The sequence below is a fragment of the Podarcis cretensis genome, assembly GCF_951804945.1.
Source record: "Podarcis cretensis genome assembly, chromosome: 15".
In the NCBI taxonomy this organism is placed as follows: domain Eukaryota; kingdom Metazoa; phylum Chordata; class Lepidosauria; order Squamata; family Lacertidae; genus Podarcis; species Podarcis cretensis.
Window position 1 is genome coordinate 4,092,137 of NC_137185.1, and position 23,821 is coordinate 4,115,957.

Consider the following 23,821-nt stretch of genomic DNA (forward strand, 5'->3'; position numbering starts at 1 on the left):
GAGAGGAAGAGTTTGGATTTGATATCCCGCTTTATCACTACCCAAAGGAGTCTCAAAGCAGCTAACAATCTCCTTTCCCTTCCTCCCCCATAACAAACACTCTGTGAGGTGAGCGGGACTGAGAGACTTCAGAGAAGTGTGACTGGCCCAAAGTCACCCAGCAGCTGCATGTGGAGGAGCGGGGAAGCGAACCCGGTTCCCCAGATTACGAGTCTACCGCTCTCAACCACTACACCACACTGGCTCACTGGGAGGGCCATTATTAGCCAGGCTCATTTGTGTTCCTATTTAAGGGCAATTGTGTAGACTGGAAAACATCTATGCACTGTGAGTCAATCGACCAATCTCTTTATCATGCTCAAGGACTAATATTCAGCACCCTGTAAGTCCTCGCAGAGGGCTTCTTCCATGGTAGCGGACTACGTATGTCAGGGTTTGGGAACTTTTCTCAGGCTCAGGGCCAAACTAGCTCATAAAGACCCTTCCAGGTCTGCCTTCCAGTAATAGTAGTAATTTATTTGTACCCTGCCCATCTGACTGGGTTGCCCTGGCCACTCTGGGCAGCTTCCAGCACACATAAAAACATAACAAAACATTAAACACAAAAACTTCCCTATACAGAGCCACCTTCAGATGTCTGAAAAAAGTTGTAGTTACTCATCTCCACAGGGTGGGCACCACTGCTGAGAAGGCCCTCTCCCAATGGTAGGTGGTCAAAAAAGGTAAAGGGACCCCTGACCATTAGGTCCAGTCATGGCAGACTCTGGGGTTGCGGTGCTCATCTGGCTTTACTGGCCGAGGGAGCTGGCGTACAGCTTCCGGGTCATGTGTCCAGCATGACGAAGCCGCTTCTGGCAAACCAGAGCAGCACACGGAAACGCTGTTTACCTTCCCACCGGAGCGGTACCTATTTATCTACTTGCAATTTGACGTACTTTCGAACTGCTAGGTTGGCAGGAGCTGGGACTGAGCAATGGGAGCTCACCCCATTCCGGGGATTTGAACCGCCAACCTTCTGATCGGCAAGTCCTAGGCTCTGTGGTTTAACCCACAGCACCACCCGCGTCCCCATAATGGTAGGGGGGCAGGACAATGGATACAGCTCTTACCTTTCTGTTCCGTAGGGTTACATTACAAGTTTAATTCTGAGGTTCCTATGTGCCTTTTTTTCTTTTTTTTTGGTTTGGAGAAATATGGAGGAACCTGAATTGTGATGGGTTTCAGGATATTCAAATCAAGAACATCCAAATTTTGATTTAACCAAATTTCTCCTCCATCTTTACGCACTGCAACAAACTGCTCATTTGGACCCACCCTGCTTCTGCAGGCAAACGTGATGGTGACCCTGTCAATTCTCCCTTCTCGCCTTCAGTTCCGCAGTTGCCTCCTCTACACGATGAGCTGTGGCCACAGACCATTATCTTCCCAGGACACGACACCGGCTGGGATCAGCCTCCCAGGCCGCCTCACCACCTCAGCTTCAGAAGGAAGCAGGAATCAAGTGTCACCGTCCTAACGATGCAGAAGGGGAGGACCTGCCGCCGCCGCCGCCTTTGAACGTGGCTCTCGTTTCTGTTCTCTAAGTCGCCTTGTTAAAAGTGCAAAATCTGGGAAATGGAATCCCACAGAAGAAGTCAGTACCTTTTATTAGAGGCACATCTGATGGATAGAGACAAATCTGTGAACTTGTCGGTGCCAGCTTGTGTCCTAAACTTTGCCCGTTTATAAATGTGCATTGGGCCCCGAAACTTAATTGGTAGCCAGTGCAGTTGGGTCAGGATAGGTGCAATATGCTCAAACTGCCTTGCTCCTCTCAAATAATCCTAGTAATTGTAGCTTAGCTCTCACAGAGCTACAGTTCCCAGTACCCTTAGGTTCCTAGGATCCTTGGGGGGGGGGGGGAGTCGTGTGCATGAAATGTGCTTTAGATATATGGTGCACACGTGATTTATGTTAGAACAACAAAAGCCTCCAGGAGTTGCTGGTCTTTGAACTCCTATCAGCCCCAGCCAACATGGTCGACAGATGAGTCACAGTCCAGCAAGATCTGGAGGGCCACAGGTCTGCAGCCCCAATCTCAGAGGATGAAGCTGCCCTTTGGAAAAGCTCCAACTCTTTTCTCCAGCAGGCCAGTTAATCTTGCTACTAACACAACTGCTCCGCACACCTGTCCTTTTTCATCTTCTTCTGGCCACACTGCTGGGACCAGGAGTCGTGAACCCAATTTAACAGCCAACTTCATGATTTGCATTTTCTCCAACTGCTCTTGGGAAGAGATAAGTGTGCGTGAGTGCGTATGTGTGTGAGTGAGAGAGCTGCCCATATAAAGACTCCCATCTTATCTGCACACCAGAGGAAAGGAAGAAATGAAAAACCGTCCGGTTCCTTTCGACCCTCTCAAGCCTTACTTACGCCGTCAAAATATCTTGCACCTGAAACAAAATGTATTCCCCCTTTATTTTTGTTAGGTTAGGTTGTTGTCGTGTATGTGGTATTTTTTTTAAAAAAACTGCTTGGGAGTTATTTTTAACAGTCGTTACCCGGGGCGGAAGAGAAAAGTGGAGCGAAATAAATAAGGAAATCAAAGCGAATCACTTTGCTCAGGCCTTGAAGGGGCGTGGAAAACGTGTGTGGATTAAACATCTTTATTTAGCACAAAACAGACTGATGCTAGGATCCAAAGGCCTGTGTGCCAAGGTTCTGCAGACAGAGAGAGGGGTTGCCAACTTCCCTTTCTGGCTGCAGCTCCTGCGACCGACGTAGACAGCAAGCACCATTCAGAGGCAGTGCCTCTTGTAAGCAATGCAGTAGTTACTCTGAAGAAGGGACTGCTGCAATGCACTCTGTGTGTGGCTCCCCTTGTGCCTGATCCAGAACCCGTTGTTTGTGCAGAATGCTGCACCGCAATTGCTGGCAGGAGTGAGACCCTGTCAGCGTGTAACACCTTGCCTCAGAGGCCCGTACAGCTTGCTGATTTGCTACCAGGCCAAGGTGCTGTTTTTAGTACAGTGGTACCTTGGGTTACATACGCTTCAGGTTACATACGCTTCAGGTTACAGACTCCGCTAACCCAGAAATATTACCTCGGGTTAAGAACTTTGCTCCAGGATGAGAACAGAAATTGTGCAGCGGTGGCGCAGCAGCATCAGCAGGAGGCCCCATTAGCTAAAGTGGTGCTTCAGGTTAAGAACGGACCTCCGGAACGAATTAAGTACGTAACCAGAGGTACCACTGTACATATAAATTCCTGAACAACTTGCGACCAGTTTACTTGCCCTGCTCTCTGGAATGGGTACTGTAACACACGCCACATAACACTCATTCTGCATTTGTAACAAATCAATCTTTGAAATTTGAACCTCCCTTCCTATTAACATCAAAAAGCATTTTTGTTTAGGCAAGCCTGCTCAGACACGTAGAATGTTGATACATGTTGTAAACTGGTTTCCAGCTTTTAATTGATTTCAATTAGTTTTTAAATGTCTTGAATAATTGTTTTTAACTGTATTTTTTGCTGATAATTTCATTCATTCATTCATTTTTTGTAAACTGCTTTGAGGCTGAGGTTGTTTTGAAATCAAGGGGTGTATAAATTTATGAAATGAAGTACTTATAAAAATTGCAGCCCATAAGCACCGCCTGAAGAGGCATGCTCTCAACGGGGAATGCCTGCTCTAAGATGTCATCTGATGCAACGGACTCGTCATCCGAGTTTTGTTTTTGCTGCAGAACCATTGCTTCTACTCACACGCAAACATATGCAGACTGAATAGTCGACTGATGGATCGACTGTCACTCATGACTGATGAAACATTTATTCAATTGGGTGGCAGCCATAAAATCTGTGGTGTGATTCCAACTTTGAAAAATACCTTGCACAAACAAGTACAGTGGTACCTCTGGTTAAGTACTTAATTCGTTCCAGAGGTCCGTACTTAACCTGAAACTGTTCTTAACCTGAAGCACCACTTTAGCTAATGGGGCCTCCTGCTGCACCGCCGGAGCATGATTTCTGTTCTCATCCTGAAGCAAAGTTCTTAACCTTAAGCAATATTTCTGGGTTAGCAGAGTCTGTAACCTGAAGCGTATGTAACCCGAGGTACCATTGTAGACTGAATTATCAGTCATCAGTCTGGTCCTTATCTCTGTGCTTCGCCTATCTTTCACATCTGTTTTTAAAAGTAGCATGTGTACATTTTCATGCATGTATGCAGCCATCCTTGACCTTTTCAAAAAAATAGTAACGCAAGAAATATTTTTGGGGGCTGAGGGAACCACGCTGTCAACATCACAGGCACTAGCCAATTGGTGCCTTTGAAAGCTGATTTCCCCTACATGATGAGAAGACAAGGAAACAATAATAATGCTATTATTTGCCCCCCACCCATCGGAGTGGTTTGCCCCAACCACTCGGGGTGGCTTCCAGCATATACAAAAACATAATAAAACATTAAAAGCTTCTCTGTACAGGGCTGCCTTCAGACGTCTTCTAAAGGTTGTATAGTTACTTATCTCCTTGACAACTGATGGAGTTTCTCCACTGAGAAAAGAATACATTTGGGTTGACTGCAGAAGGCATGTCTCTTTCCCTGTTCTATAGCTCTTCTTCTGCCCTCACTTTGCTAGGTAGGAAAACAGGAAGTGAGCACGAAGTGTGATGCCAATAAATCATCACTTGCCATTCATGCCCTGCGCTTCCTTTTGAGCCTGCCTTCTATGAACACCTGAACCCAAACAGATTGATATTAAGTGACAAGTGGGAGCTAATTGCACTGACGGGTCCATGCTGAGCGTAATTATCCAGAGAGGAGTTTGCTGCAAATCAATTAATTAAGAGTGCCTTTCCCCTTTTTAAAGCCATGCTTGCGCTCCCACCCACTCCCGCCTGGTGCCACCGGTCGCTTCGTTTTCTCCCAATTAATACAATTTATCTGCTTTTTGTTTACAACCATCAGGAATTAATCCAATTAATTAAATGTTAAGCGGCGCTCCGTTGACTATCACTAGAGGAAAGGAAGGGGAGGGGGGAGTTAAATTTGCAAAGAGCAACAAAAAGAGAATTTGCCACTAATAATTTGCAAAGTGAGGAAGAGATGCTTTCTGATGCTCGCTCGCTCTCGGTGCGCTGACACATGCTGGGTATGCAAGTTTGGTGGGGAAGCATTTGCCTTCCATAGAACACAGAGTGACGCTTATGAAAGAGGCAGAATATTGCTCCATCTAGCTCAGTATAGTTCAAACAATTCCCTCCCCCCCGTATAATTTTTATTAAGTTTTTCCTTTTATAGCACAACAAATACAACCTTATAATAACAAGCAAATATACTCAGTAGTACAATCCAAACTAGTGGTTCTCAGATGGCCAGGCAGGAGACGATGGCAAGTGTTGTGGGAAGATTCAAAGACAATCAAAGAAACTTCAGAATGTTCCCATTGGTAAAAAGTTTTAAGACAAGCAATGAATTTTGCGGCCTCGTACAGGGACATGTTGCAACGCTGGTGGAAAAAGATTTGATCATTACTTCCCACCGTCGTCTACAGAAAACCTCGACCGGGTTAGAGACCCCTTTTCGAACTGCAGCTGTTCAGGGCTGACACTGAATGAAGAAGAGGAAATGGCCTGCATTTTGCACGCTCACACCTTGAAAATGAAACACAGGACTCTTTTTTTGGGTATACAACCAGAAACAGTATCCCCACTTCTCTTCAAGAGCATTGGCTATTCTTCCACAGTTCCCCATCACATATTGTTGTGAACACGGATTTTCTACTCTGACAAATATGAAAGATCAGAAAAGAGAAAGGCTTAATTGTGTTGATGTGGAGATGAGTGTTTGTCTCAATTTAGACGTAATATAAAGGAGATTATCAGGCAAAAGCAAGCTCACGCCTCTCAATGAGCTTGTATCCATACTTAAGGTACATATCTAAGAGGCTTGTTTATAATTATATTTTGGGAATGATTCATGTTTTTTGCTAGCTGAATTGTTTCACACTTTCTGGATGTCCTGTGATTATATTATAAAACAGTTGTGTTCCATCTTATAAATCAAACTAGTTGTTGTTTCATTTTCTGATGTATTTTTTAATCAATAAAAAATTCGGCGTGGCCTGAGCAAATTTTTATTCTGAAAGGTGTGGACCAGAGAAAAAAGTTTGAGAGCCACGGGTCTACACTGACTCACAGTGACTCTCCAGGGTTTCAGGCAGAGGGGATGTTTGCCAGCCTGCCCCAGAGGTAGTAGAATTGAATCAGAATCCTCCTGCATGCTCCACCACTGAGCCACAGCCCTTCCAGCTCTTCCCGGGGGTGGATTTGAAAGGGAAGTAGTATGAATTGGGACGCGGGTGGTGCTGTGGGTTAAACCACAGAGCCTAGGACTTGCCAATCAGAAGGTCAGCGGTTCGAATCTCCGCGATGGGGTGAGCTCCCGTTGCTCGGTCCCTGCTCCTGCCAACCTAGCATGTCAAAGTGCAAGCACGTCAAAGTGCAAGTAGATAAATAGGTACTGCTCCGGTGGGAAGGTAAATGGCGTTTCCGTGCGCTGCTCTGGTTCGCCAGAAGTGGCTCAGTCATGCTAGCCACATGACCCAGAAGCTGTACGCCGGCTCCCTTAGCCACTAAAGCGAGATGAGCGCCGCAACCCCAGAGTTGGTCACGACTGGACCTAATGGTCAAGGGTGCCTTTACCTTTTTAGTATGAATTAGGCAGATTTACCTTTCAAGACAAACCAAATCTATTATCTCCCCCATTCTCATAATCTGAACCCAAAGCCCAGTGTTCCAGTCCCTGCACTGGGATGGCATGGCAATGGAGAAGAAATTTGGCTCAGTTCGCAATTAAAGGTGGATGCACCAAATTTTGCACTTCCCGAAACAATGCACACACTGAACCGCAGCTGCCACCGTTTTAAATTTGCACTTCTCCAAATTTCTGAGGGCTGTTATTCCATGAGAAAGGTGGCCCTAAGGATCCATGCGATGGAGATGGAGGTAGACCTTAGTTTTGAGGCAGACGCTGTATCCTTTTTTAAAAATTGCAAACTGGTGTGGGGAACTGAACTTAAGCCTGGAAAAAATGAGCAGAGGTAAATTGAAATTGACAAATTCACCCATCCCTAACCAAAGCGCAAAAAAGCCACCCAACAACCGCTAGGCAGACCTGGGTCTCTTGTTTCTTATCCAGGATTCAGGTAAGGAAGAAAGAGACTCTACTGGCGCTAGGAAACAGTTCATTATAAAAGAACTGCTGTAATCATGACATGTTCCAAGCTGAGCTGAGGGACAACTCCGTCTATTCAAGGCTTGTCACCAGACAAGGTGGCTTTCTGCCGTCTCCTGGACTGGCATAAGCAATATCTTGTGACAGAATTGAATAAATTGAGTTGCACCAACCCACCCACACTGCATTCCCAAGACGGCTTGCGCAGCACATGTTCTTAATAATCTGTTTCCTGACACTGTCTGGCATCTCCTCCTCTAGGATCCTCGGCCGGTTGATGTCACTTTCAATTCTTTAAAAACGTGTTCCAAGAATTCAAGTGAGACAAAAAGGCGTGAGGGGCAGGGAAGAGAAGCTTCCACCTGCAGGGTGATCACAAGAACCGGCTCCCACGTTGACAGCTAACAGTGAACCTCATAGAGCAGACAGAGTTCCAGCCTAAGCTGCCCCAAATAAGTAAATAGGGTGTTGCTTTGCCCGTGAGATTTTCAAGCATCTCATTGGTCTCAGACCTTTTATCGGAGAACAAGGGTGAAGAGAAGAAAGAATCGCTGCAGGGGTCTACGAGGGGTGGCTGGGGGTTCATTTATTGTTTGCATTTTTATGAGAATCAGTGTCAAGACTTCCCAGAACAATATGCAAACCAAAAATGAAACTGTCAACATCCACACATCTCTGACTTGCAGTATAGCTCCTCCAAAACAATAAAAAATTGTATATTAACACACACACACACACCTCCCGCCATTCTGGCTGGCTTCCAACAAAATATTAAAAATACTAGGAGAAAAGGGTCCATAAAGTGCTTATATCAGGGAGATGGACATATCAAGATGCACTGTATTCAAGGAAATTGTTTGCAAGACCGTGTCTAACGCTGATGAATCACCACAAGAGCTTTTGCTTTAAACTGCAAACTGAATTTCAGACTGGGAGAATAAACGTACGGCTTATTTGCACATTACACGCATTTGCAAGTGCCTGTGGGAATCATTCATTGATTAATACAGTTATGCATTGGCTCCCAGTACGTTTCCGAGCACAATTCAAAGTGTTGGTGCTGACCTTTAAAGCCCTAAATGGCCTCGGTCCAGTATATCTGAAGGAGTGTCTCCTCCCCCATCGTTCTGCCCGGACACTGAGGTCCAGCTCCGAGGGCCTTCTGGCGGTTCCCTCACTGCGAGAGGCCAAGTTACAGGGAACCAGGCAGAGGGCCTTCTCGGTAGTGGCGCCCACCCTGTGGAATGCCCTCCCATCAGATGTCAAAGCGATAAACAACTACCTGACATTCAGAAGACATCTGAAGGCAGCCCTGTTCAGGGAAGTTTTTAATATGTGACATTTTAGTGTATTTTTTATCTTTGTTGGAAGCCGCCCAGAGTGGCTGGGGAAACCCAGCCAGATGGGCGGGGTACAAATAATAAATTATTATTATTATTATGCACCCAAGTGGGCAATGATTGTGCATTACGTATAAATAAATGTGCAAGTGTACAACTCGGCTATTTGTGTACACAGATTGTACACTCCTGGAATGTAATGTCCAGACAGTGAAACTGACAGGTTTTTCCATTCCTACCTCCTTCTGGTTACCTTTTGCATTCAAGTAACCACGCAGCCCATCGCATTAAGACCTAGGGTGGCTCGGCTGAAGGTACAAACATAAAGAGAGCCTGCTGGATGAGGCCAATGGTTCATCCAGTCCAGCATCCTGTTCTCATAGTGGCCAACCAGATGCCTGTGGGAAACCTGACCCAAGAACAAGAGTACTTTCCTCTCCTGAAGTTCCCAAGAGCAGGGAATGTGTTGAACTTGAAACGTGCATGCTAAGCCTCTCCATTAAAATGAAAGGGAGCAGTCCTTCACGAACAAGGGGTACTTAGGATGTCTCTGAATGGAACGTGCCGTTGGACTATGGTGAAGACTTACAGAATCAGCGGAAGGGAAAAGCGTAGACTCCCAGCAGCCAGGGAAGGTGGGAGCTGCAAGTCCAAATATCTGGAGTACTACATTCACTCCCCCAAACAAAGAGTAAAGAGAGGGAATGAATGTGGGCAGCAGTGTCACTCTTCTAGTTGGATGACAGCAGAAATGTGTGCAATTCATCCTTAAACCACACCTTACATTCCATTTTAGTTGAAATAAAAGCTTTCCCTCCAGCATGGTTCTGATGTGGGAGATGGCTCTGTAACTTCCACCCGCCCCCTTTGCAGGGTCAAAGTGCTGGTTAAAAAAACTAGACTGGGGCACTTGGTTAAGCATTTAACCACCCCAATAGTCCACATTTAATGCAAAAGTGAGCCCCAAGTGACTGTCCTAAGAGCTAAGGCTATATATGCATGTTTACTTGGGGGGCTCACGCCCATGCAAGCACCCACAGGATTGCAGCTGGGGCTTGTTCTTGATGATGCCTCTGCAAGGCACAGTCCTTTTTGTTCCTGCAGGACTTGTGGAGTAAATGGGTCAGGAGGATGGACTGCATTTCTTAGTTTATGGCTGTTGATAAGTCAATCTCTTTTGTGTTTTTGCTCCCCTCAAAGGGTATTGGTACACAGCAAACCTGTCACCTCTGAGACCTTGTTTAATAAAAGCATGAATTAATTTTTGGTAATTAATTACCAAAAATCCCAACCCATCTGGAGGGCCACAGGTTTCCAGTCCTGGAGTCTTCTCCTATCCAAACCCATGGTCAGTACTGGCACAGAGGCTGCTTCAGGGGTTTGGTGCAGGTGTTTCTGCGTTTTTGCACCCACAGAAATCAGGGGATCCCAGAGGATGCGTCAGCTAAGTGGTGCCCCCTTTCCCACCGCAATGGCACAGCCTCCCACTGTGGAGCGGGAACTATTTGCAAGCAGCTGGAGAGGGATCACTGGCGGAAATAACACAACGTGATGGGTTGTTTTTTTTTCACACATTCCTGTATAAAATATAACAGTGTTCATTAAGTTATCTTTCGAGCATATGGTTCATGTTTTTACCCTTCAGGCTGTTTTTGTTTCATTTTTGGTGGTGTTTTTTTTTTTCTTTTCTTCAAAAAAAGTCTTGGTTTCTGCAGGCAGCATCAATCCCTGCTTTAGCACTCGGCTGCGCACAGTTCAGCTCTTCAGAACAAGCACAGGAAAAATGAGATGCTGTCGCCCTGTCAGAATCTGAATGGTAAGGAGAGGCTCCCCTGTCAGGGTGGACTAGACTGAGAGGAGTGTGCAAATGACTGCCGGGGCCAGGAAGCCTACACACCTGTTGGATGGCTACCCTCCAGGCCTCCCACTGCACATGGGCCCTCTAGATCCACAAAGAAGCTGGTCAAGCAGCCTCAAGAGGACAGCTGGCAACGTTTTCCCAGCATCTCCCTCCCCGATGCCACCATTCTTGTGTTATGCGAGAGAGAGGAGGAAAAGCATGCCGTTTTACTGATTGTTAGATACTGCGTTGGACCGGGGAGGGTGTGGGAGGAGAATGAGCTTAACCAAAAAGATTGTGTTTTGAAAAGCAATCCCATTTTGCAAAATAAACGAGGCGTCTGGCCTCCTGTTCCTAAGCACCTACTATATCAAACGGATGCATCAGGCACATTTGAGCGAGACGTGAAAAATTGGTTTCCTTCTAGCGGCTGCTTCGGTTTCATAGTCGGCCTAATCCCTCGCAAGGCAATCTTCCGCAGGCAGCTGTAAATCCTGCCTAACAAGGTTAGGAGAGGAGCTCTAACTCCCCGGCAGAGCACCTGCTTAGCATGCAGAAGGTCCCAGGTCCCAATCCCCAGGGCGCTCATACTGGGGGTCATGGCCCAGGTAGGGGCCCTGCAGGGTGCAGATGAGTTTCTGCTCCAGTGGAGTCTGATTGGTGGATGTGGGTGGGTGGTTTTGGGGGGGGGGTGTGCGTGCACTATTTGGGGAAGAGAACCAGTGAAAAGTTTCACATCGCAACGAGCTGAGCAAGCATTTTGGATGAAAGGGTCTTGCCACAAAGAGGGTCATGCTTGCATAAACTTGGTTCCCCCCCTTCGTCGTTCATAAGAGCCTGCTGGATCAGGCCAAAGGCCTCTCTAGCGCAGCGCCCTGCGCTCAGCGGCCAACCAGGTGCCTGTGGGAAACCAGGAACAGGATCTGAGCACAAGAGCATTTGCTCCTCCTGTGGTTTCCAGCAACTGGCATTTGAAAGCAACCGCGGAGGCACAAGCCACCATGGCCAGTAACCACTGATGGCCCTCTCGTCCGTTAGGTTTGATTTGTTTTGAGCTTGGTGAGGTTTCGAACTCAACACTTGGGGGGGAAAAGAACACTAAAAAGATGCAATGAAGAGGCACGGTTCCACGTTTCTTTTATGGATCACGACAGACCTTCAACATTCTCGGCAGAACCCTCCGATTCACTGAAGCTGTCCTCTGCTCCGTCCCTCATCTCGATGTTTCCATGATGGGCGTGGCTTGGCTCCCTTAGGGGACAGAGAGGTGCTGTGTCAGGGGCAGCTTTGGGGTGCGGCCCGTTTTTAATAGCATCTATCCAATCGGCTCTTCTGGAAACAATTTTAAAGGTGGACCTACAAAAGCAGCCCTTTCTGAAACAGCACGAGAAATGAAACCCAGGTAACCTTCAAAATTCATCCTTCTGCGAAATTTGTGGTGCAGTTCTCCAACCAAACGATATGTAGAAAAATTAGCACACGAGGTTGAAGCGTGCATATAAACGCAAGTATTTGTGGGGGAATATACAGTGATGCAATACAGTTTTAAGACTGCTTGTAAAAATGTGCACCTTGTGTTAAAAATTGCATTCAAAATCCGGAATACTTACAAATTTTCGTAAGCTTTTAATAATAATAACAAATAGCTGTTGAAGTGTGGAGAATTGAATTTTAGATTGGGAAAAGGAGAACCCATGAAAGCAGAAGTTGACAGTTTCATCCATGTCTACTTGGAAGAATCACCTCCTCCTGTATATATACCTGCCTGGGCCTTGAGATCTTCATGGGAGGCCCTTCTCCAGGTTAGGGTCATAGGGTTGCAGCCAATGCTAGTCCTACTAAAAGTAGACCCACTGAAGTTAATGCACAGTTTACACCAAGTCCATTGCTCCATTTAGCTCAGTGTTATTTATTAGGTCTGTGTTCACCAGTAATGCTCAGCCATAGTTAACATTAACCACAGTTTATAAACCAACAAGAAACTGCGGCTGGAGAGCATGGTTTGCTCCTGGTTAATAAAGCCATTGATTAAGCCACTGCATGCGGAGTTTGCAAGCAGGAAGCTGGGAGAATCAATGACCCTCCAGATGTTACTAGACTCCAACTTCCACCAACCCAAGACAGCTTGGACAAGGATCAAGGAATTGTAATATTCAGCGAGTTCTCCCACCTCTGAGCTACTATTATGTCTGCACTGAGCCAAGAAGTATAGAAACAAGCTGGTACAGACCCATCCTTAAGTCTGCCAGGTACATTTGCCTTTTTCTCAATCCACCTAAATCTGCTATCGAGCATCAGTGTGGGATCTCCATCCAGCGCCTTCTAATATGTTCCTGCTTCTGGCACTAGTCAGTTTGCCAGCTCCACTGACATCCCTTCATTCTCACAAGCAGATAACAGTCTTTTTTTGGTGATACGAACGGGTTGTCAAGTCACTTCACTAACCTCTTGATGGGGGCTGATGGCTCTGGGCGAGGGTTGCGACTGTCAGCAACTGGTCTGAGGACAGCATCCAAAACATCGTCAAGGCTTGAGTGAGCCCTGCAAAAGAAAAGGAAACACATGCCCCCCAAATCCAGATTATTAGAAAGGATGCTGGCATGTTGAAGGGCTGGGTGTTTGGTGGGGTGGAGACACAGAGGGGAGGGAGAGAGAGGGAGAGAGAGAGAGAGGGAGAGAGGGAGAGAGAGAGAGAGAGAGAGAGAGAGAGAGAGAGAGAGAGAACCATTTTCTCTGTCACTGCCTTTTACTGATACCACTCAAGGTTATTAGGCCTGCAAAGGGAGTTTGAAGAAAGAATTTCAATGCACTTTTTCACTGCCTTTCATTGCTGGCTTACACTGAATGTTGGCTTCTCTGCTTCTTTCGCTCTGCATCCTTGCTGCTATGCAAACAGGGTTTGTTTTATTATTATGAACACAGGATTCTTGTTTATATAGAGACAAGACTTGTTGGGTCCACCTAGCTCAGCATTTTTATCCCTGAATGGCAGCAGCTCTCCAAGATGCTGGGCAGGGAGTCTCTCCCTCCCCCTAACTGGAAATGCCACTGAGGATTGAACCCAAGGTCTTCTGCATGCAAGGCAGGTGCTCTATCAATGAGATGATGCTGTGTCCCCCCCCCCCCCGTTGTATTGTAACTTATTGAATTCTGAACGTTACAGTTTTGATGGGTGTTGTTTTATCTGTATTTTAATTGTATGCACACTTATTTGGAATGAGGCATGCTAGAAAACCAGTTTGTAAGACTTTTGCATTCAAGTAACCAACTGCAGGGTTAAACCCTGTGGGTTAAACCACAGAGCCTTGCTGATCAGAAGGTCGGCGGTTCAAATCCCCGCGACGGGGTGAGCTCCCGCTGCTCGGTCCCTGCTCCTGCCAACCTAGCAGTTCGAAAGCACGTCAAAGTGCAAGTAGATAAATAGGTACCGCTCCAGCAGGAAGGTAAAAGGCTTTTGCGTGCGCTGCTCTGGTTCGCCAGAAGCGGCTTAGTCATGCTGGCCACATGACCTGGAAGCTGTACGCCGGCTCCCTCGGCCAATAAAACGAGATGAGCGCCGCAACTCCAGAGTCGGCCACGATTGGACCTAATGGTCCCTTTACCTTTACCTTTAACCAACTGCAGAGAAATGCTGTAGAGCTGATTTAACAACTTTGGAACGCAGTGAAGTGCTGGGTAAAGGTTCTCCGCAAGCTTTTGGCAGGTGGAGGAAAGCTTTATTCAGCACTACTGCTTTACAACAGCAGAAGCATTTAAAGGCTGATTGGGCTCCATAAGTCAGTGGTTTTCAACTAGTGTGCCATGGCAACCTGGGGTGCCTTGAATGATGGTCAGGGATGCCACGGGCAACACTGGCCTCTATCCCTCTTTCCTTCCCTCCCTCCTCTGATGCCCTCTCGCATCTCTGCCTCCCAAAGGCTTGTACAGGTGTTTATTGCAGCAGCCCTGGCTATAAGCTCTGCAGACGAATGGTGCCTCTGGAGCTGGTGATGGGGTGCTGGTTGCCAGGAGCTGAAGCAGACTCAGAAGAGCCCGGCCAGCCAGTCCGTCAGCCCTCAGTGTTGGGAATGGACGGACAAGTCCCAGGCCCCTGTGGGGCAGGAGGGCAGCTCAGAGACCAGGGATGGCGGCAGCAGCTGCCCAGAGGGGGAGGAGAGGAGGCTGAGGGAGAACTCCACAAGGGGGTTGTTCAGAAAAGAGCAAGAGGCTGCCAGCTCTGCAGGCAAGGGGTGACATAACTGGGCTCCTGAGCCCCACAGGGGTGCCGCAGAAAGAAGGTAGTTGGTTAACGGAGCTGTGGACTCAAAAAGGTTGAACACCTCTGCCTTAAGTGATCAGGGAACTGGCAATGGAAAGAGCCCATTTTGCTAGACTGAAGTGAAATTAATCTCTCTCACACACCCACCCACCCCAGTTCTAGAAGCTTGCTGTGTACCTGTCTGTATCTTCTTCTAGATACAAAGTGTCGTTGTTCCAGAGGCTGCCATCAGCTTTGCACTCGTCCAGCTTTGTTTCTTGATCTTCTGGATCTGCTTGCTCAGGAATCACTGGCATAAAAAGAGCATTAACAGGATACGTCAAAGAGCTGGAGATATTCTGGAGCGTTTTTGCCAAACAATCCCTAGATCAGCCAGTTTCAAAATCTGGCAATGGACACCCGATCCAGCCTGCGCCTTCTATAAAAATTGAAATTCCACTTTACCGCACTGGCAACTTCAAATGAGCTTCCAGGAATGATTTTGTGATCTACAGTGGTACCTTGGTTTAAGAACAATCCAGCCTAAGAACGATTTTGTTTACAAACTCCGCAAAACCGGAAAGAGTGTCTTGGTTTGAGAACTTTACTTTGGTCTAAGAACGGAATCCAAATGGTGGAAGGGCACTGGTGGCGGGAGGCCTCATTAGGGAAAACGCGGCTCAGTTTAAGAACGGTTTCGGTTTAAGAACGGACTTCTGAAACGGATTATGTTTGTAAACCAAGATACCACTGTATTTTCAAAGCACCAGGGCAGCTGACGTGCTCCATTATTTTGTTTGCATTTATTCGCACAACTGAATTGGGTTGCATTTTATAAATTATAGTATTTAGGAAGCTGAGTTCGGTGGGCCCTTAGGGGCAGCTGATGAGGAGGTGTGTGGTGGAAGGGACGTTATATTCCTGCATGTGTGGAGCACCAACAGATGGAAAGGTGGATGACTAGATTACACCTTTTGCTGCACCATTAAAATATTTACAAGTGGGAGGGCAAAGGGCAAACTGGCAAAGCCCATAGAACACACAGAGTTCAGAACATCAGAAGGGCTCGACTGCTAGATCAGGGTCAAAGGGGGCCCATCTGGTCCAGCATCTTCAGTTCTCACTGTGCTCAAATGCCTCCAACGAGAAGGCTGAAAGCAGGACCGGAGAGCAACAGCAGCACTCTCAAGAACTCGGGTTCACTGCCTCCAACAGTGGAGGTATAACATCGCCATCATCAAGCTTTTCCCTACAGGATAACTAGGTCTCTGCCACAGGTGTCCATTTTGTACTATTTTTAAAAATACATATACCTATTCTGTTTCTTTGTGTTGCTTTTAATTCTCTCTCCTAGTTGCTTTGTATATCCTGTGCATCGCCTTAATGGAAGAAGATGCATAAATAAATAGTAGGGGCTGGTAGCCATTGTTTCAACAACAGGGTGTCTCTAAACACTGCACTGAGACTCAGGCTGAGCCCTCAATCTGCACACTGCCTGCCCTACCTTCCTGGAGCTGGCTCTCCTGAGCAGAAGGGGGAGCCTCCAATTCTTTCTGACCCCTCTGAAGGTGCAACTGTATGCCAGGGGGTTCCGACGAGGCACCCTGTGAAACATAAATGCTCAGAGGTTTTTTTTTTAAAGGTGTTAAGATCGACAAGGGAGGCTCCAGCTCCCTTTTCCTTAATCAAAATTAACCCTGGGATGGGTCAAAAACACGGATGTGTGATTAAAGTAATTGTGGACTTTGGTACAGATTCACTTGGTCCACACACCCTACTCTCCTGGAGTAATGTGCAGCTGGAAGCTTCATCTATTTATTTTTTTGCAAACAATTTGTATACCCCTTGATTGTTGTGGGGGAGGACACAAAGCAGTTTATGAAAAGAACAAAAAAAAATCAGTAAAAACATCCATTTGAAAACAAGATAGCTCAGCTGGTAAGAGTGCGAGACTCTTAAGCTCAGGGTTGTGGGTTCGAGCTCCATGTTGGGCGAAATATTCCTGCATTGCAGAGGGTTGGAGTAGATGATCGTCATGGTCCCTTTCGACTCTACATGCTTTTAGCAGGTGCCGAAAGGGCTACAGGGAAGGCACCTGCCTCGTGTCAATAAGCAGGGAGTTCCAAAGTGGGGATGCTGCCACGATAAAAGATCATTTTCTTACAAATGTGGAACGAGTGCTTTGTGGCACCTGCGACAAGTGCCTGCTCTGCAGATTGAAGCAGACTACACAGCATCAGGTGATCTTGCAGGTCAATTTAGGTTAAAAAAGGTAAAGGGACCCCTGACCATTAGGTCCAGTCATGACCGACTCTGGGGTTGCGGCGCTCATCTTGCTTAATTGGCCAAGGGAGCCGGCGTACAGCTTCCGGGTCATGTGGCCAGCATGACTGAGCCACTTCTGGCGAACCAGAGCAGCACACGGAAGCGCCATTTACCTTCCCGCTGGAGCAGTACCTATTTATCTACTTGCACTTTGACGTGCGTTCGAACTGCTAGGTTGGCAGAAGCAGGGACCAAGCAACAGGAACTCACCCCGTCGCAGGGATTCGAACCACCGACCTTCTGATCGGCAAGTCCTAGGCTCTGTGGTTTAACCCACAGCGCCACCCGTTTCCCTTAAAAACTTATGTTACTTACCAGCTTTTGCACTTCCTGGCTGAACAAAGTACTATGAAAATAGCTTTATAGAGAATTATGAAAAAAGATCATCAGTTGCTTATGGTAAATGCCTATGGGGGCAGGGAGACAAGCAGGAGGCATCTTGACAAGAGGGGGCCGACATCCCTCCCCGCCCTCACTGCCCAGGGGAGGCAGGGCCACATATTGCAAGGCTGATTGGAATAGCCAGCTCCTTCAACCTCCCCCGCTAGGCCAACACTGACTGGCAGCGACTCTCCGGGAATTCAGACAGGGAGCTTCTCCCAGCCCCACCTGGAGATGCTGTGGGGCTGAACCCGGGACCTTCTGCATGCATAGCACGCACTCCGCCTATGAGTTATGGCCCTTCTCCAGATCAGTGAAAATAATCTGTCCTTACTCCCTGCCTCCCCGCTCAGTCACTAGGGGATACAAAAGCTTCTCATGCCATGCTGACTGATGAGCAAAGCTGGTCGTGTTTTGGGGGAGGGAACATGCCTGGCCCATGCCTAATTGCAAAAAACATTCCCCCCCCCCATTTTCCGTGGGAGGGAAGCAGTTGATTAAAGGGAAAACTCCCTCTAGTCATTTATCCTTCCAGCCTGGCCTCCTTGGTCTGGAATTCTGCACGGCGACCCCAGCCAAGATGAATCTGCGGCCCCTAATGAGTTTAATAAGCACCGGCCGGCTGCCTGGCCAGTCCCTGAGTAGGCGGCAGTGACCTGCCGACTGCTGTTGTGGTTCGGTGACCTCCAATTTTCGTCTAGAAGCAGCAACAGCCCTGCCGATGAATGACAACCGGGCGGGGGGGGGGGACAAGGGGAACTCGGCAGCTCCTTAGAATTCTATTGAATGGCAGGGGAGATAATGGAGGGGAAGAGCTGCAGCTACACAGATCAAGGGGACCGGCTGAGGTTGCCTTGGAAATGCGCTGAGAGAACAGAGCAAGGGCTGTTTGACACCACAGAACTGATAATGTCTCCCCACTGCTTGTTGCTTTAACAAACGTGGGCACATTACATCACTGTCTGAGGTTTTCTTGGGAGGCATTTTAAGAAAAGCTGTGCTAAAACAAAGACCAAACTCTTAAGGGCAAGGCTGGTGCCGAGGTTTGGCAAGTTTGGGTGTTTACTAGGGGTGCCCCCTAGGACCTGCAAATGGCCCCCACTAACCAGCAGGAAGTGGATTTCCCATTCCCATGCTCCAATTATAGTTTCACATCACACTTGCTTTTTGGTTCAAGTGGAGCATTTCTAAGATCGGCTTCAGGGTGGCTGAAGAACGTGCAGAAGCTTGCTCGTTCTCAGTTTACTGTCTCCCCACCCTGCCCAATTAGATTTCTTGATGAGCGACAGCACACAACACGCATTGATGAAACTGCAGCACACACACAAAAAGGAATCTGATGGGGTAACTGCATTATTGTAGTTGGATTCTTTCTGCAGTTGCCTGGGTAGGAGGGAAACTGGATTTTTACTCTGTGTAAGCCCTGACTGGCTCAACAACAACTTTGACTTATCTGATTAGTCACATGAGGCAGCAGGTTCCCGGATACTGTAAAATTATGTTTTGTGGAAGCAGCGGTTATTGCTGTTTTCGCCACTGGGAAAAGTGGGAGAATGCACTTTGTGTGGAATATCCTATTTGCATCCTCAGGAAATGTACATTATTTGTGCGTTTTGAAAAACAAAAAAAGGGATATGATCTATAACATTAGGTTATGTTTGTAGTGAAGGACACATCAACAAGAAAGCAGCTGCTCTGCTTTCCTTCAGCCACTGATGGAGGAATGGGCTACATTCCAAGAAGGAGTTTGCTGTCAAAACTCTCCCCAAAGACAGACCTGCAGCCCGAGCTTTGTCTTCTATTATATGTCATAGTTATTTTCCTACTTGTGATGTTAATTCTTTCTCTCTCCCCCCTCATTTTGAGATATATATATATATATGTGTGTGTGTGTGTGTGTGCGCGCGCGCGCGCGTGCGTGCTATTTCCAAGGATAGTATAGCATATTTTCATACTTTGGGTCTTCTTGTTCTCTAGATACTCATTCAGGGAAGCTCATAAGAACAGCTTGCTGGATCAGGCCAATGGCCCGCCTAGTCCAGCCCCCTTCTCTCACAGTGGCTAACCCAAAGCCTTTAATGAGAAATCCGCAAGCAGGACCAACGCACAAGAGCCCTCTGCTCTCCTGTGGCTTCCAGCAACTGGTATTCGGAAGCATCGCTGCCTCCAACCGTGGAGGCAATAGCATAGCCATCCAGGCTAGTAGCCATCCAGAGCCCTTTCTTCCTCCATGAATTGGTCTAATCCTCGTTTAAAGCCATCCAAGTTGGTGGCCATCCCTGTGGCAAGGAGTTCCACAGTTTAACTACGGGCTGCATGAAGGAGGATTTTCTTTCCTCTGTCCTGAATCTTCCAACGTTCAGCTCATTCATTCGGGCTCCACAAGTTCTAGTGTTATAAGGGAGAAACACTTTTCTGCCTGGCATGCACAGTTATATCATTATGTTGACTGCATTCATTGTTGACTGCACTTTGTGCAGATCTAGACCACCAGCTGACCTAGCTCAGTGCTGCCTGCACTGACAGGCAGCCGTGGCTCTGCAGGGTTTCAGGGGAGAGGATGATTCCCAGCCCCCCAGGGAGGACTAGGACTGAACTTGGGACCCTGTGCATGCAGAACACATCATGCTCCACCGCTGAGTGACATAGCCCTGAAGCACACGTTCAAAAGCTGAGGTGTGGTTGTAAACAACTTCTCTCTTGCAACTTGTTCTTCTTATGTGTTGGGGAGGAGGGAAGCCCGCATGCCCTGCGGGTCTGGCCACAATTCAACTCACCGTTTTGGAGTCTGCGTCTGACGGCTGCTGGAGGGTGGGGGGCAACTCTACGATCTTCCCTTGGGCACAGGCCATGGCAAAGGTGCTGAATCCCAAGAGGGAGGCCTCCCGGCTCCCCCAGCCTGTCGTGTCTATTGTCACGCAGTAGTCCTTGTACTTCGTGATGGTGGAGGAAAACCTGGGCGGCGCTGGTGCTGAAAAGACGTGGCAAAACATAGTGAGAGGGGGGGAGCCCTGTAAGAACACCTCCCCCTTTTTTTGCCTCAGAACAAAAAGTCACAAAAGGCCACCTTCTTCAGCGCAAGGGCCACATTCCCCCGTGGGCAACCTTTCCGGGGCCAAATGCCAGAGGTGGGTGAGGCCAGAGGCAAAAACTGGGCACTTCTGTACACTTGCTTATGTTCCAGCCATAGACAACTCAGAGGTTTTTCTAGGCACATATACACAAAAGTCCTGCTATCCGAACACAATTTGTTCAGAGGAAATGGTCATTCAGGCGAACGTTAGCATAACAAGTCAGCACTTTCCATTGTCTCCTATGGGAACATTTCTAATGTGTCCCCGACAGCAGAATTTTGACCCCAGGATGATGGAAAAAAAAACAGGGGGACAATGTGGAATGAAACCTCTAAAGCCACATTATCAAGCTAAATCCCAAATGAAGCCCCAGTCAGCACAGCCAAAGGTCAGGGATGAAACGAGGTGTGGTACAAAAAATATCAAGAGGGCTGCAGTCTACTCACCCCTAATCTAAGTGATTTAAGAGCACCGCTGAACCCCAGGATCAGGGCTTCCCGAACTCCAGATGGCTAAGGCACCCACCTGAATAAAATATCCATTCCCCTCTTTAACACACCCACCCACCCACACCAAAGGTTTAGCTTTTAAAGCACGCAACAGCGAGGTCTAGTTGCATTCAGAGAAATCCAGTTCCTGTTCCTGCTTGAGTCTATGTTCCAGCTACATCTCCTTACCTGAAATAGTGGGAGGCAAAAACAGTGACTCACGCAGGGAAACAACAGGCAGCCTCCCCCCTCCATTACTGCAAGAGTGAGTAATTCCACTGTGTCTCAGCAGCAGAAGCAACTGAACATGTTCCTAACACAGCTGCTGCAAAATAGCCTGCAGAGGCAGATTGTCCAGAGCAGCCGATCAAATTTTTATGACCATATCTATACTGCTTAATGTATATGAACAGCTCATGCAGAGATGCGCCAGGCAGCCTCTTGTATAGGCCCAGTGCTTCGAGGCTCGCAGAAGCTCTTGATTACGGAATTCTGTTTCTTGCAGCACAATGGCAGTCCTCTCAATCAGAGCAGGGGCTGGGGATTAGCGCCTGAGATGGACAGCCAAGGCCCGCCTCCTCCATCCCTCACCTGTTACCTGGGCTAAGCGGAGTGCTGGCATCCATGGGTGAGTGACTGTTTCTGGGAGTTGCGTATGGCGTTGCCTTCAACGTCTCCTCGCAGATGATGCTGGACAAGTCCTGAATATCGATGAGTGACCTGAACAAGGCAGAGGCAAGAGGTAGATGATTTGCTGGGAATGAATAGGTCATCAGATGCCAACTTTGGGCCCTGTGAGGGGTCCAGCCTTTCCAAGAATTGTCTTAGGAAGTACCAGAAGCTGCTTTGTACTGAGCCAGGGGCAGAGAACCTGCTTTGCAAGCAGAAGGTTCCAAGTTCAATCCCCGGCGTCTCTGGGCTGGGCTGGGAACATCCCTGGAGAGCTGCTGCCAATCAGTGCAGACAGTACTAGGCTGGATGGACTAAAGATCTGACTCAGCATAAGCTGTAGTTCTGTAGTAGAGGATCTGCTTCGCACACCCAAGGTCCCAGGTTCAATCCCAGGTGTCCTCAGCCAGGTCTCCTGTCTGAAACTGTCAAGAGACCAGGCTGAGGAGTACAACTCCAATGAGGAATGGTGGGAGCCTACCCCTCGCCCTGCTCATGGCCTGGATCCTGAAACTCCACAGGAGCAGTGGGGTAGTGTTGATCTGGAACAACGGTTTGCCGAGGGTCACAGTTTGGAAGGTAATAGCTGGGCAGAACTGGGAGATGAACAGCAAGGAGAAGAAAGGGAAGAGAGTAAGATAGCAGGCTCTCTCTCACCGGAAGATGTGCAGCTTCTCAGTCTCAAGGCTAGGAGGTTAGATAAGGTGGCTTCGCAAAAGGCTCAGTGGTTGAGAAATCAGGTGGCTAGGAGATGGGAGGACGGAAGCGACTAGAGGGAAGTGCACTCCGAGAACGGACGCTTGTTCTTTCACTGCACTCATTAAACATTTCTGTTACTGGTAAGAGACTGCTTTCTCTTTGTACTGCTTATCTATGGCCAAGCGGGGAAGAAGCCGAGCCTCCAAAGCCTGACAGAAACCTTGGGGCGGTGCTACTGAGCTAGACAGACCAATGGCCTAACTCGGTATGAGGCAGCTGCCTCTGCTCCTAATCCTTGTCCTCTGCCACAGGCCCCAGTGAAAACCATCCCTTCTCACTCCACACTGTTACTCGCCCAGGGAGGAAAGTTGCCCTAGGGCTGCGAAATATCTGGTTTCAATATTGTGATACGCCACCAGCTAGCTAAACATTGTGATATACCGATATATCGCAATGTCTGAAATAAGGATGCAGCTATGCAGAGGCATTGGCTGGCTTCACGGTTTTTCCCACGTAGTGATTTTCGCATAGTGTGTCACATGCACACACCCAGATTCGTGTGTGTGTGTCTCTGTGTGTGAGTGAGTGAGAGAGAGAGAGAGAGAAAGTGATGGGCACACACACACACACACACACACACACACACACACGGCAAGAAAAAGATTGCCATGCATTCCAAGATCCAAGTCCTTTGTGAAAGTCTACAATTACAACCACTCGATTCCTATCAGCTATTCCACTGATGTTCCCCTTGACCAAACCGTTGTCAACAAGGATGTCTTTAGGGACCCTGTGCTGAAGTATAAAGCCCAGCGAGAGGCCAAAGTGAAATTCAAGGAAAGATACAAGACACGCAAGAGCAAGTGGTTTCTTCCAGAAGCTCAGATTCTGAGTGGCATGTATTTGCACCAATAAATATTTTTGAAAAGCCAAAAACAACAACAACCCAGCGACGTCAAGCACTTACACTTCTTTCTCTTTGAACTCTCCTGGCGCCTTGCTGGGCCTCACAAACTGTGTAGTTCCAGTGCTAGGGGAAGAAAAATAGGTATACGGGGGCTGGTGTTAACTGATTCTCTTGGAGTGACAATAAAAGGGAGATTTTCATATGTGTTTGTGTGTATTGCAAAGGAATTTTCCGGAGTAAACCAAAGTTGCCTCCATGGAACCTCTTCTTCCTCAGTGTTCAACCTGATTTGACTGTGCTAAGTTTACAGGGAGGTTATATTCGAGAGACTTCCAGATCACTGCTATTTTCCAGGTAGGGTTCAATCGAATGCTAGCAGATTAAGGCTGAACAAAGAAAGTAGGTCTGGTCCTCTTGTGCTACAAACCCACTTCCGGGAGGCGGGGAGGGGGGACACCTGGAATTTCTGTGATAAAAGCAGAAAGTGCTTTGGGAAGGGCAGGATAAACACCAGCTCCAATGCAACATCGTATAACCTCCAGCAAACCAATTGGAACTAACGCTCGACAAACTTAACTCAACTTAAGTGGACTTTTGCAAAGAGGTGACAGGTCTTCGGAAAGCAATTATTGCGCAAT

At 47.7% G+C, this 23,821-nt stretch overlaps 1 protein-coding gene across 3 annotated transcripts in view; it reads right to left on the reverse strand.

Annotated features, from left to right (window-relative positions):
• Positions 1-9,994: 9,994 nt before the first annotated feature.
• The window catches only part of TEX14 (testis expressed 14, intercellular bridge forming factor), a 49,246-nt gene continuing 35,419 nt past the window's right edge, over positions 9,995-23,821 (reverse strand). Inside the window, exons 22-29 of one of the 3 annotated variants that reach the window (XM_079955385.1) lie at positions 23,244-23,306; positions 21,507-21,628; positions 20,124-20,317; positions 16,145-16,244; positions 14,839-14,950; positions 12,849-12,944; positions 11,560-11,654; positions 9,995-10,324 (exon numbers count right to left, since the gene is read on the reverse strand). In XM_079955385.1, coding sequence (XP_079811511.1) covers positions 10,254-10,324; positions 11,560-11,654; positions 12,849-12,944; positions 14,839-14,950; positions 16,145-16,244; positions 20,124-20,317; positions 21,507-21,628; positions 23,244-23,306 — 853 coding nt within the window. In that variant the 3' untranslated portion in view covers positions 9,995-10,253. Of the gene's footprint in view, positions 10,325-11,523; positions 11,655-12,848; positions 12,945-14,838; positions 14,951-16,144; positions 16,245-20,123; positions 20,318-21,506; positions 21,629-23,243; positions 23,307-23,821 lie in introns of those variants that run through there. The other 2 variants (XM_079955387.1, XM_079955386.1) reach the window with 2 other exon arrangements.